At 42.9% G+C, this 13,623-nt stretch overlaps 2 protein-coding genes across 3 annotated transcripts in view; both read left to right on the top strand.

Moving 5' to 3' along the window:
* Positions 1-4,504, top strand: part of arhgef10 (Rho guanine nucleotide exchange factor (GEF) 10) — a 60,006-nt gene extending 55,502 nt beyond the window's left edge. For both annotated transcript variants that reach the window (XM_050061173.1, XM_050061172.1), the window contains 3 exons: positions 1,628-1,750; positions 3,016-3,537; positions 3,614-4,504. In XM_050061173.1, coding sequence (XP_049917130.1) covers positions 1,628-1,750; positions 3,016-3,521 — 629 coding nt within the window. In that variant the 3' untranslated portion in view covers positions 3,522-3,537; positions 3,614-4,504. The remainder of the gene's footprint in view (positions 1-1,627; positions 1,751-3,015; positions 3,538-3,613) is intronic.
* A 1,290-nt stretch (positions 4,505-5,794) lies between these two features.
* On the top strand, positions 5,795-12,041 carry LOC126401416 (kelch repeat and BTB domain-containing protein 11). The gene is made up of 2 exons (XM_050062652.1): positions 5,795-6,772; positions 7,382-12,041. The coding sequence occupies exon 2, from the start codon at positions 7,464-7,466 to the stop codon at positions 9,378-9,380; it is 1,917 nt and encodes a 638-aa protein (XP_049918609.1). The 5' UTR covers positions 5,795-6,772; positions 7,382-7,463; the 3' UTR covers positions 9,381-12,041.
* The last annotated feature ends 1,582 nt before the right edge of the window (positions 12,042-13,623 follow it).

Here is a 13,623-nt window from a genome sequence, read left to right as displayed (position 1 = left end):
TGCGCAGTGAAGCGGCTCTGGTGCCGCTTAAAAAAGTGTTCCCCCACTTCTAATTTTACAAATTAAGCACTGGTTATAGTACAGCAGGATCCCCCAACCATCGCTTATATTTATAGTTTTTTCGGTCTTAAATTCCATTCAAGGTGGCATTAAAAAGTCTTAAATTTAACTTACTGAAACCTGCAGGTACCCACAGCTTTACAATAGGAGCATTACAGTCAGAGGGTATAGCTTCCTGCGATAGAAACTGAAAGGGCAACTACTCACATTGTGCTGATCGGAGTTATTTCTAGACTGATTGAACGGCTGATATAGTGTATTATTGTAGTGTTTGGGATTTGCTCCTCCCTCCTGCTGTTGGTTGTCAGGACTAAGTGCAGATCAAAGCCGTGCTCTGGTATAGGATCAGGGCCAGAGCCAGGCCATGTTGTCATTCACTCTGGGTTTATTTTAGTTCACCCTTTGGGTGGGGAACTCCAAATATTATGAAAGAAGGAAGTTGAGCAAGGTCCCTGACCAGCAGTCTGTGTGTTTCTGCTAACTCTGGGCCCTCATTAGAAGCACATGTGGGCAGCACCCAGTCTTCAACTGTACCTGCCTGCCTATCTGGTGTGATTCCTGGAAGTATGGCCGTATGGCGTGTGTGTGCCCCATGCAAGGGGTCAGCTCTAGTGAGGGGGGTCAGGCAGAGAGGCTGGCAGTAATTTTTTCCTAAACCCCAAGAGGATTACTTTGAGGGAGGAAATTCAAGTCAAGCTGTTACAGCAGTAATGACTCATGACAGTCTCGCCTCCCACATAGCCGGACCAAAAAGTCTGTTTTTGCAAAACCCTGCGTTCTTATTACAGTCATAAAAAATGCTGATAAAAATGTCTTACTAGATAGCATTTGTTGCACAGCTTATTCTTACCAAAGCTCCTGTGTGGGGACGGTCTGAGGTAAGTGCCAAACTCCACATAATAAGTCACCTAACACAGCAAGTTGTCAGCACGCTTGGCTTTATTGCCATCCTTACTGAAAGGCGCCGTTAAACTAACAATCACGGCTTTTACAGACCAAAGTGGCATCACAGCGATTTTTCTGACCAGGAGGAAAGGAAAAAGGTCAGGTCAGATTGTCCTTGTGTTGCTTCCACAGAGGCAGCGCTCCTTGCCTAATTACAGCATTACGCTTCACTCATCCTGTTACAAAACACTTTTGTGTTTGTTTGTTTGACTCAAAGCGAAACCATAATGGTGCATTTTTTTCTGTGTTCAGACGCTTGAAAAGAGCTGCTTTCATCCAGGCTTCTCTTTACGTTGCCCTGGAGACAAATAACCGTTGAACATCGTCGCTGCAGAAATGCCCCCACTCACTGGAACGATACACCTTCTTCCCTCCCGCGCACCACACTGTATTCAAGTGGCCCATTAGCTATGCACTTTTCTGATTTTACAGGATTTAAGTGTTTATGAGAACGGTGCATCTGTATGTGGTCTAACAGATCGTGCTTGACACTGTCAATAACTCAAGGTGGTAAAATATGTTTGCCAAGAAACATTTATCAGCTGTATCTCTCAATAATTCAAATTAGATTAAATTTATGCAACATTAAAGCAATGTTATGTGTCTGTGTTTTTTTCCATAGGGAACCAGAGAGTGTCAGTGAGCAGTCTGCTGGTCTGTCATGGTCTGCTGCTGGTGGGGACCAACTTGGGGGTGACTGTGGCCCTCTCTGTCCCCAGACTGCAGGGGATCCCCAAGGTCACAGGTAACACTGAAACATTACTGTATCAAATGTACTTAAATATAGGCCTGGAGCTAAGGTTTATTGTTATCATGAATTAGACCAAGTGCTTGTCAAGCCAGCCAAGTACCTCCCTGACTAGCATAAAACATTTTTGGTAGAAAAAAATCCTATATAACGAGGTACACCAAAATTAGGTGAATCCCATTAAAACATATTCTTCCTGATACTGACAGTATTCTGTTGATTCCATTTTCACTTTATATTTCACTTTTTACTTTGTATTTTCAGCTGTATTTCTGCTACGCTTCAACCACAAATTCATTTTCTTGACTTCTATTTGTTATTCAATATCAAGGCTGGCTTCCCCGTCACAGTGAATTAACGTAAACGTGATTGTGATTGTGTTTGTTGTGACAGTGGACAGTTTACTGCACATAGTGATTCATTGAAAATTGGAAAATTGAATAGAAGTGTGGTTTATCAAACTTATATTAACTCGCCATTTAACTGGACTACTGTCCTTGTCCCAGTATACAGGTACGGGAGGGGAATTGATACATTGACTGAAGTATGTCTGACTCTGCTACGACAGGTGGCGATATATCCCCGTACAGCTTGTTAGTATTGGACCTTTCTCCGATTTACCTATTACATCACAGACCAAACAAGTTAGCTACGTTTAGCTAGCGGCAAACTGGTACCATGGTGGTCAGCTTTACAGCTCTGTATATTTCGTCCTTCCAAAAATGCACAGCTCTGAATGTAAATTTCGCCAAGTTGTTACCAGCTTCTTCTTCTGTTACGCATTTAATGCTTTCGACTTCCAGGTCAAAGCCCAGGGTGGACACTGACCGACTGTATACATGCAGGAGTAATTTGACTCCCAGTCGAATTATCTGCATGTGGTAGTCCGACTTTGAGAAGTTCGATTTAATACGATTTCACTCAGACTTACATGGTTAGATGTATTTAAAAAGTTTGGTTTTAGTAGGACTAACACAACAAATCGATTTTCTCTGATGTCATGTAAACGTACTGACTGATTTAGACTATGAAAAGCTGCTTTTTTCCAACCAAAAGGCTTAACCCAAAGATATTAATTTTATGATGTAATACAAAGAACATCAGCAAGTCAGACATTGCATCAGGGACAAAACAGACAATTAAAACTGTTGGGAATAACACTTTCAGTTGCCAGATATGTATACAGATAAATGTCCACAAATATACACTGAAGTGTGTAAAATGTCCTGGCTGAATATTAAAGTGGCTGTACCTGTTTTCAGGTCGTGGTATGGTGTCCTTACACGCTCACAGCGGTCCAGTCAAGTTCCTCAGCGTGGCTGCTGCAGTGTGTAACCGGCCCTCTGGCCCGTCATCCTCCACTCCTCCCACCTCAGTCCAGCCAACAGAGACAGATGAGGGGGAGAACACCCAGCCCCCCTCAGATTCAGCACCGACTCCCCCTCAGGGACGGGGTGTGTGGTTGGGAGAGGTGGGCTGCACTACAATGGCTCTCCAGGACTCCATGTCCTCTTCATCCTGTGGCTCCCTAGCACCATCCCAGGGCTCCTTGGAGCACGGGCCCGAGGACGGAGCCCTCTATGACATGCTCCATGACCCGGCCCATCACCAGAAGGGCCGTCGGACCAGCAAGGTGGATGTCAGCTCTTTGCTGGTGGTGTCTGGCGGTTTGGGGCACCGCAAGGTCAACAAAAAGACCAAACAGTCTCGCCATGAGGACACCACCTCGACCATCATGATCTGGCAGATCCCCTTACTCAACATGTGACACCACAGGCACCTCGGTACGCTAAAAATAACATAAACATGTTAATCACCAGTAGAAAAAAGGGTCTCACATGTATTCTCTGTCTCTTTCAGGTTACAACAGAAGTGCTGCACACAACTCTCACAAGGATATTTGCCTAAACAGAATATTTGGGATCAATCAAAACTGAAACCAGAAGTGCATCAAGCACTCCACAATGCTCCAGCGATGTTTCTAATGATGTCTCCTACCATTAAAGTAAAGAAAGGATCAATATAACCACTCAATCATGAAGCTTGACGGAGCAAACAACACCCTGAGGACCAGTTAAAGGATGTACTGTACTTATTAAGGATATACTTGTTTGAAATCACTGAACGGTCTTAATTTTCACCCCCTGACAAAGTTGGTTATTGTTCAGTAACATGGCTAATACATTACTCTCCAGTGTTTGACTGTAAAGGACTGCAGTATTCAAATCAGTGTTGAGAACAAATGAGACTTGTCCTGCTTGAAAGGCGTATAAGGTAACGATGGGGCTTTGAGTCTGTTACATAAAAGTTTTATTAAGATTAGGATTAGGTTTTGGCCAGACCTTAGATCATCTGTCCAGGCCGGAGTTGTAAATATGAAGTATGACAACTCAGGATTACATGTGAATGAGTTTTAGGGTCAGAGAAAAGGCATGTGTTTATATGGAATCGAGTCTTTTCGCTATTGGACCAGCTCAGTGCTGCTACCATTCTGTTAACAGAGGAAAGTGATGGAGAAGGTGAAATACTGATGACTGAATTAGTTAGGGAAGGCGTGATGAGAATCTCTGGCTGGCCAGGTTTCTATTCATAAAGGGATGAAAGAGTTGTTATCACCAGGAGAGTTTTTCCCCCCAATCTGTCTTTTTGTCTCACATAAGGATATTTAAAAAAAGAAAAAAGCTTTATACTTTTGTCACAATTTGTACTTCTGTTATGTGTATTAACAAAATCATAAACTGTTTTACTGAGCATCCTTGTGTACTACTTTGTGAGTTTACGTCTGCACTTTTTACTGGAATATCCTCTTATCTGATCTTATTATCATTCAGTAGTTTTATTGAATTGATGATTCTCTTCCTGGGAAGTACACATCAACTTTACGGCAACATCTCCGCTATATTTGTGGCAAGCTTCCAGCTGAACCAAATGCAAATGAGTTGGCATGTTCATAAAGCACCCATTACTGATTTAACCAAACAGTTAAATCATATTAAAAGATGCGGGAGGAAGACGTGTTAGTGTGTTCGATCTAACCTTGTACTTCTCCACTCTGCCTGTGAGCAGCCATCAGTGCATGCTGGGACTAGCAATGTGCCTGAGGGGCCGCAGGAACTGAGCCTGATACAGCTCTTCCGGGATTTCACTGCTCATTTCTCCTTCTGCCGAACAGAGAGGGTCAAGGCTTTTTCTCTCATGAAACGCCCACTCCCACTGTTGCACAACCATGTTTCACTATTGTCAGTTCTAACAAAAATAGATAAGACGATCCCAGGTTGGAGATGTTCTCATGCTGCAATCCATGGCACCCTGGGCTGATCCCAAATATCATCCGATCTGATTATTTGCTAGTAAGTATGCTGACTTGAACCTAAGATAATATTTAACTTCTGTAACTGAATACTGGCTTGTATTTATTAACTACAAGTAAACTGCAGCAATGCCTTACTGTAGCAACCAAGTTACCCAGTTATCAGTTTGGCTGGGTGTTGTCGCATATTTAGACAGCTCTGCAACTGGAAGTCTTTTGTTTTTCCCTCTGACCCTGACGTTTCCACGGAGACCTCTCATTTTGTGTATCACTCCTCGCTGAGTCTTTGTTTTCAGAATATCTGGCATTAAAACCTTCCCAGCTGAATGCCCTCTAATCTCCCAGGGCTGATAGTTGTGCGATGCCCTTGCGGTGGCTTCTCTCTATTTTTATATCTGAAGGCCAGTTGTTAAGACACGCAGTCTCCATGGCAGAGAGGTCACAGACCCTGGGTGAAAACGTGTGTTGCTGCTGCTGCTGCACTATTTCTAATCAGGCCTTTTCACATGTTGAGTGCACTGGCCTTGTGTTCCTTATTTATCACTGTAGAAACTCTGAGGATACTTTTCCATATGAATCACATGATTAAAGCTTCTACTACACAAATATGCTGCATTTTCATTGTATCTCTCGTACGTAGGAGTTGGTCAGAAATGATGTTGGGTCGTTTCCAAAATGGAAACATGACTCATATTTTCAGGGCATTGTTAAGCTGTCTTGGGGTTGCCTGAAGTTTACACTCACAGTTTACTTTAGAGAGCAATCTGTCAGTGCTGCAGATTGTGATAAACTGGCTCATGCACACACAGGTGGAGTCTACTAATGGAACATTTATTAATTTTAGAATAGTGTTAGTGTTATATAAAATCCCTTTGGGGGCTCAGAGAGTCTTGTGTTTAATTTTATTTTGATGTGTGCCAGTGTTATTCTTTATATTTTACATAAAGAGGGCATGCTTTTTTATAATAAAGGTTGGTTTGGTGTATATGTGTGTAAGCAGAGGGAGGGGAGAGGGATTTTCCCCATATTTAATCCCCTAACCCCCCCACCCATAGTGGTACCCAGGATTGGGATGATGCGTAAAGGCATGTCGCATCTCTGGGATGCGTCCTTTGCGCGCACAACAGATGGAGCCTCCTGCTGTTGAGTGTAGGGTTAATACCGACGGAAGGGGGCGTGGTTTAGATCAATGATGACCGCCTCACTGTAGTCAACTGTTAAAAAAAAAAAAAAAAAAAAGACAACAAAAATCACAGTCCGAGATCTCCAGTAGTACCTCCGCTGCCCACGCTGGACAGCTCCAGCTTCCTGGAGGAAGACGCAGCTGACCGTGCGCAGTAGCTCCCCGCCTCTTCCACCGGAGGAAATTAGTTTGCGACGCGCTGATCAGAAGGAGGTGCGACCTGAAATGACTGTTTGATCGTCCCTCCGCCTGCCTCGCCTCCACCGCCAACACTAAAAAACCCCCGTGGAGGTTTGTCAGAGCGGGAGCGGATGAAACAACCAGTTGAGAGAGAGGGGTCGATGGAGAGAAGGTGAACGGATGGGATAAAGCAGCTGGATTTATATCGGTGAAGTAAACTCGCGCAGGAGAGCACAGCCTGGCTGGTTCATCAGGATTGCGACTGCCTTACGTAACTGAGCTTTGTGGAGGGACTGGCAGAGAAACTGCTGGTGCTGAGCTGTTAAATCACAGCGGGGAAACGCAGGTAGGTCACATTGCACTGTTAATAGACATAAATGCTTATATATGGATAATAATTTGTTTAAATGACCTATCTACTGCTCCTTGACTCGAATAAATGAGCTTTGTCCGACATTGTCTGAGAACGTCTTAAACAACAGACATGAGTTTTCATATGATTTCAAACGCCCTTTCTCAGTCATATTAGAGATTAATTCCTCCATCAGCGCAACACCATTTGCGCATGCGCTCTGAATGCCTCCAGATTACCACAAATAATGGACAGGCAGGGTGATTATTGCAGTAGGTCATGCTGTATGCAGCCACAAGAAGCTGTATGTTGGGATTGCTTCCGTTTCCTTGTTAAGCTGTAGATGTTTTTACATCAAACAGTGCAGCTGCAGTTGGTTTGAATGAAGTGATGACACATTAATGCTGATGTGTATTACACAGCAGAGTTGGCAATGGCAGCGCAAAGTAATTTTTTCCTGTAAATTTCAAGGTTTCCAAGCTGTTTGTTATTAGAGAAAGGGCGCCCCTTAGAGAATAAAGAGGTATTTGCAGCCTGAAGACTCCCTTTCCCCCTCCTCCTTTGGGCCTGGTTAAACTCCCTTCTTATTTCCCCCTCATGCAGGTAATCACAAGTTCGTCCACTCTTCTTCCACTCAGCATGATCGGTGAAGACGCTTTCCCCCATCACCAGTGAGCACATCAGGATGAACGAGGGTTGCAGGCAGGGAGGAGGGACAATCACTGTGGAGGCTGATGTCATCCTCCATGCCGTGAACCCTGACCTTGTCACGCCGTCTGACAAGGATGGAAATTTATGTCAAGGTTACGTCCAAGGATTTCTGCAGGACAATCAGGATTTCAGCCCCCCTCCAGCATTCGAGAAGGAATACCTGCTGGATGGAAGACTGATGGAGAATAATCACATAGACCACCAGAAAGGCAACGGCTCGTACATCTCGAGAGGTGATCACCTCTCCAATGATAAGGGAGCTCCGGATGTCCCTCGTCATGCTGACACTGCTGTGTCCAATCACATTGCTGGCACGCAACAAAACTGTGCAAGCAGTGAGATCCACAATGGCGCCAGAGCTAAAGTGTCTAACAGTGCAGATTCCTCCGTGAGCTCACCCAGCCAAGCCAAACAGGAAACGGATTGGTCAGTCCTAAAATCGAACCTCGAGTGCAGGGACAGCAGCCAGGAAGCCGAGAATACTCTGTCTCAGAAAGAGCCTGATTTAGTCATCGAAGTCGGCGGGCAGACGATCAGCGCTCACAAGGCTGTCCTGGCAGAGAAGAGCGACTACTTCAAAGCACGTCTGTCACGAGACATCCTGAAAGTGAAGGGAGTGAGTTACAAGACTCTGTCTACTTTAATAGACTATGTTTACACTTCTAAGATGAATGTTTCCAAGGGCAACGTTGTAGATGTCATCACAGGGGCTAAAATCCTCCAGATCCCCTGCGCTGTCCAGGCGGCCATGGACTCCATGTCCGAACAGATCACTCCAGAGAACTGCTACGAGATCCTGACCATCGCCAAGAAGCAGCGACTTAGTGAACTGAAGGAGACTGCCTATGGATTCATGAGCGACAACTTCCTCCAGATCCTAAAGGACCCCGCCGTGTACGGGCGCCTGAATGGGTCTGAGCGGGATCTGATCCTAAAGAAGAGAATGGAGGGGAGGCAGACTCTGATGGTGGCAGAGATAAATGATGTGTTTGATCGCGTTGGGAGCCGACCGCCGAGCCGCTGCGGCAGCCGACCACAGAGCCCGTTGTCGGTTGGGTCCTTGGAGGAGAGTCATATGATTTGCTACTTTAACGAAACAGCAAATGACTGGAGACCTTTAACTGCAATGCCTGAGGACATAAACACTAAAGGGTGCGGGATCTGCACCATGTATAACTACCTGTTTGTGGCGGGGGGGATAAAGGGCTACGGGGACAAGGGCAAGGTTTCAGACAAGGTCTTCTGTTACAACCCCATAACCAACCGCTGGTCTGAGGTCAGACCTCTGACCCAAGCTCGTGCCCAGCTAAAGCTTGTGTCGATGGATGGCTACTTGTACGCCATTGGAGGGGAATGTTTGTTTACAGTGGAAAAATATGACCCTCGCATGGACCGCTGGACCACGGTCGCCCCTTTGCCCAAGGGAGCCTTCGCAGTGGCTCACGAAGCCACAACCTGCGGCGGAGAACTTTACGTTTCAGGAGGCTCACTCTTCTACCGCCTTCTGAAGTATGACACCAAGAGGGACGAGTGGCAGGAGTGCCCATACAACAACAGCAGGAAGAAGTCAACTGACATGGTGGCTTTCAAAAGCTTCATTTACCGCTTTGACGTCAACCGCGAGCAGGGGATCACCGTCTTTAAGTACAACAGCATAGTGAAAATGTGGCACGATTGCGCATCACAGAGGCTTGGAAGTCACTTACCCTTCAGGTGCGCCGTGATCGGGAACTGCATCTACTGTGTGAACAAAAGCCAGACTCTTCAGTTTGTGGTGGAGGAGGAGAACGCCTACTTTGTCGAGGAAGCGCTGAGGGCGCCTCTGGAGGCGAAAGGCGTTCTTTTTCCTTTTGTTCTCACTTTGCCTGAAAAGCCTGAAAAAGTTACATAGTGTGTGTGTGCTTGTGTGCGTGTGTGTGTGGTCCAGAATAACACAATGTGTCATAGCGAAACTGGAATAAGCAGAAGACCTTGTGCACACCCTTCAATGTCAGCTTTCTATCTCAGTGTCTCATTGCCTGCTTTCAATGGAATGTGTGTATTTTGCATGGCGATTTAACGTGTCTGCAGGGTCAAGCCTTAAAAGGAAAACTTTCTTTTTTTAGAGTTGAATGAATGCAACAATATTTGTATCTGACTGTAGATAATGACATGCTGACAGTGACTGTAGGTTATTTTGTGTATTTCCTGTGTTCAGTTTGGTTTGGTGCACTTTCGTATTTACAGTAGATATTATTTAGAACATAGCTGACAGGTGACTTTGATAACAAAAACAAGTGTTTTGTTGAAAGTTGTACAAAAAAAGAGTGGAAGCAGTCGTAGTGCGCTTTATGGATGATGCAACACAGGTTCTATGCAAATGAGACAATATACAGATGGGTCTGCTGTAATACTATGTAATAGTTACTATAATGGGAACTGACTTGGAAGGAATACAGTATTCTTCGAACAAGGGCTGCAACTAATGAGTATTTTCATAATTTGTTGGTCAACAAAATGTCAGATAATAATGAAAAAATGCTGTAATAACTATCCACACTCCAAGAAGACACATTTAAAGGTATGCTGTGCAGGATTTTCCTTAAAAATTACAATGTATACGCTAAATAATCACTCTCAATCATCACTTAGGGCCCATTTTAAGTGTGTGGTGGTGTATTAATCTACAGAAACTCTGCTCTCTGCCTGTGTTGTCTTATTTCTTATTATTTTGCTGTGCTTGGGACATTCTTAGGCACGGTGCGCAAGTGAAGTTGGGACTGAATAAACCAGGTGTCAGACTGTAAGAGGAAGCTATTAAAGTCACTCTCACTTTTACTGGCCATACTGTTGACAAATGGTAGCCAACAATGGGGGGGGCTGGAGCCTATCCCAGCCGACACTGGGCTGGAGGCGTGGTACACCCTGGACAGGTCGCCAGACTATCACAGGGCTGACACATAGAAACAGACAACCATTCACACTTGCGGGCAATTTAGAGTCACCAATTAACCTGCATGTCTTTGGATTGTGGGAGGAAGCCGGAGTACCCAGAGAAAACTCACGCTGACGCAGGTCAGGTTTGAACCAGAAACCTTGCTGTGAGGCAACAACACTAACCACTGCATCACCAAGCCACCACAATTCTTGCATAGTATACCTTAAAGTGTCTTGTTATGTACAATCAAAAGTCCAAAACCCAAAGATATTTGATTTACTATTATTAAAGGTAAGGAAAGCCTCAAATCCTCTCATTTAAAAAATGGAGACAGCAAATGTTTGACATGTTTGCTAGAAAAAATTATTGAAATGATGAACTGATTATCAAAGTAGTTGCAGATAATTCTATGTTGATGAAGTGATCGTTGCAGCTCTACCTCGAAACCTGATCTGCACTGGCTTTGAATTAAACCTGTGAATCAAGGTCAAATTATAATCAGTAAAAACTGAAATAGAAACTGTATCAGTCGTGTACCACCCAAATATTCCCTTTGCAAAGCATTTAAACAGCTTGCTGTACCTGTTGTAATTCAGGGGACCTTTTTCAGTCAAAGCAAACTCCTCATTTTTACTCCTCTGGAAGCTAAAACCAATCTTGTCAGAGATATAAAACAATATGTTTCAGATCTGTTTAAATCGGAATTGTAGATTTAGATATAAAAGAACAGAAATAACATTTATTTTTAGATTCAGAATGTGCTATCTTGCTTATAGTACATACTCACGGGTGTCACAATTCCTTCATTTAGCTCGCTTGCCAAAGATAAATAACAATTCAGTCAGGCTAAAATGAAACTGTCACTTTTACATCTTTTGTGGATTAAGTTCAGTATAAAAAGAGTCCCTCTGACCGCACCACAGTAAAGGTAAGAAACTAAAGCAATAGTCGTTTTTCTCAGAGGAAGGAGCATCATGTTTGCTGCTAACAGGCACTTTCTGGGAAGTAAAGGGAAAGCCAGCCATTCAGAATACACAAAGATGCATCTCTTATCTGCCTCTCCCTGTATGTGTTGAAGGAAACAGCAGCAGACTCATGTTCAAGTGCAAGCAGATTTCTTCACTGGCTGGGGCCAAAGGTCAAAGCAGATAGTCCAGTGTTTCAGCGAGGTCAGGTTGTGACTCCTGCTGTGTCCACAAACAAGATATCCTGCTGTCATGACACTAACAAACCATGCTCGTCTTGTATCAAAGCACATTGTACTCTAAATTTCCTTCTTTCAGACATTTCACATTATTTGTTTGCTGCTGCAACGACACAGTGGGAGTTTTGTACGGAAGCTAATGCTGATGTATTCTTGGAACAAATTGCTTTTTAATAACGTTTCTAGAGATGTCTCCAGGCAGTGACTAAGACAATATGGATGTGGTTTTGATATTTCGCTGGCTGTATTTTTGTGAATTTTGTATGGATTTGGTAGTTTTGGATTTGCTGCTGTGATGGACAGTGAAGTGATGCGATGTTAGGCAGTGGCTTCCTGTTCAAGGCATATGGAGTGGGCTAACAAATTAGCTGTTGGATAATGTATATCAGTCACAACTAAGTGCTTCAAATAAAATATTTTGTGTCGGAAAATGATCTGGTTTTCTGAATGTGTCTTCAGCATTGTGGGGAAGTGATGTGTCCTTTTGGCTTGTCTGCCAGACGTGAAACAGACCTGCCATCTAGTGGATAAAGACTGTAACAGCACCCTGGATTACTGCTGTGCAGACATGACCTCATGCCCAACATAAATTAGTTGACCGTATTTTGCTTGCTAACAAATGTACAGTAATATTGTCATATTTATATAAGTATAACTTAAAGGGAATTTCCATGTCTCTATAAGTTTAGGCCAATGTGAGCATCACTATGATGATTTCAGCCCAGCTATGTGTGTATTCACCCATTTCAATCACCTCCAACTTTTATTTTCTTCGCTGTTTTTATTAATTATTATTTAGTGTCTTATAACTCTGTTTTATATCAGAATTATGGGATTTTGTGAGTTTGTATACTCTATATCTCGTAATAATGAGAATATAGAGAACACAGCAATAAGAATATTTCTCACACCTTATAATTATGACAGCTCATCTCATAGTGATGAGATCATTATAATATTTATATAATAAGTCATTATATTAGTCATAATTATAATGACTTATTAAACAATTCTCTGAATCATGACGGACAGTCTCACTGCGTGGAAAAAAGAGAATAAAATCTATTCATGCCATATAAGTCAGACCAAAATGTTGCTTTTTTTTTTAGCTATAGCTCCCAGTAATTAGAGCAATATTTAATGTGCAAATAATTCTTCCATCCTATCATTAAAGACTTAAACTGCTCCAAATGTTGAGGAAACACCTTGATGCAATGCTAAACTTTTATCACTGGAGGGTGGTGTTTCCCTGCTATATGAAAGGTATCCGCTGCAGTAGAACTCAAATAGTTCAGAGTCACTTTACTGAGTTAAGGTGAAAATGGAGCTTCATTTTCACTTTACAGACAGGCAAAGGTCAATATTTGAGGCCTTTCAATTCCAGTTGTTAGGGTGACACACTTGGATAGCAGGTACACAGTAATGTAAGGAGTGAGAAGTCATAAACAGATACAGTACAACAAAATATGATAACATGAAAAAGTAATGCAATAGAAAATCATTATAGACATGGCTACAGTGTAATTATTTGTTGTTAATAGCTGCATTAACTGTATATTATGTCTGTATTCACAAAGACAGAAACAGACAGATATATTGATGGCTGTGTTGAACAAAGTTGTATGTTGTACTGTAGCTACAAAGGTTAGAATGAGACATATGGCACTTTTTTTATCCCTGCGTCTGTGAAGTGAAGGGAACTGTATTTTAAAAGAATACTTCACCCACAGAATTATCATTTGTATATTAATCACTCACCCCGTGTTACCTTGAGTTTGTGAAATAAACTGTTTTTTCCACATCCCTCTACAGTGAATGAAGAATCCAAAAACTGAGAAATTTCTTGATGAATTGGCTTGAAAGGGGGCTGCATTTATAACAACAGCGCAAACTTATATCAAAAAAATATTTACAAACTCTCACACGACAGAATAATCCAGTGCAATGTAATAACAGAGTTCAATTCAATTCAATAGAACTTTATTTATCCTGAAGGAAATTCTTGTTACAGTA

Source organism: Epinephelus moara, chromosome 14, assembly GCF_006386435.1.
Source record: "Epinephelus moara isolate mb chromosome 14, YSFRI_EMoa_1.0, whole genome shotgun sequence".
NCBI lineage: Eukaryota > Metazoa > Chordata > Actinopteri > Perciformes > Serranidae > Epinephelus > Epinephelus moara.
Note: the sequence above shows the minus strand (reverse complement) of the source record. Positions and strands in the feature narration are given on the sequence as shown.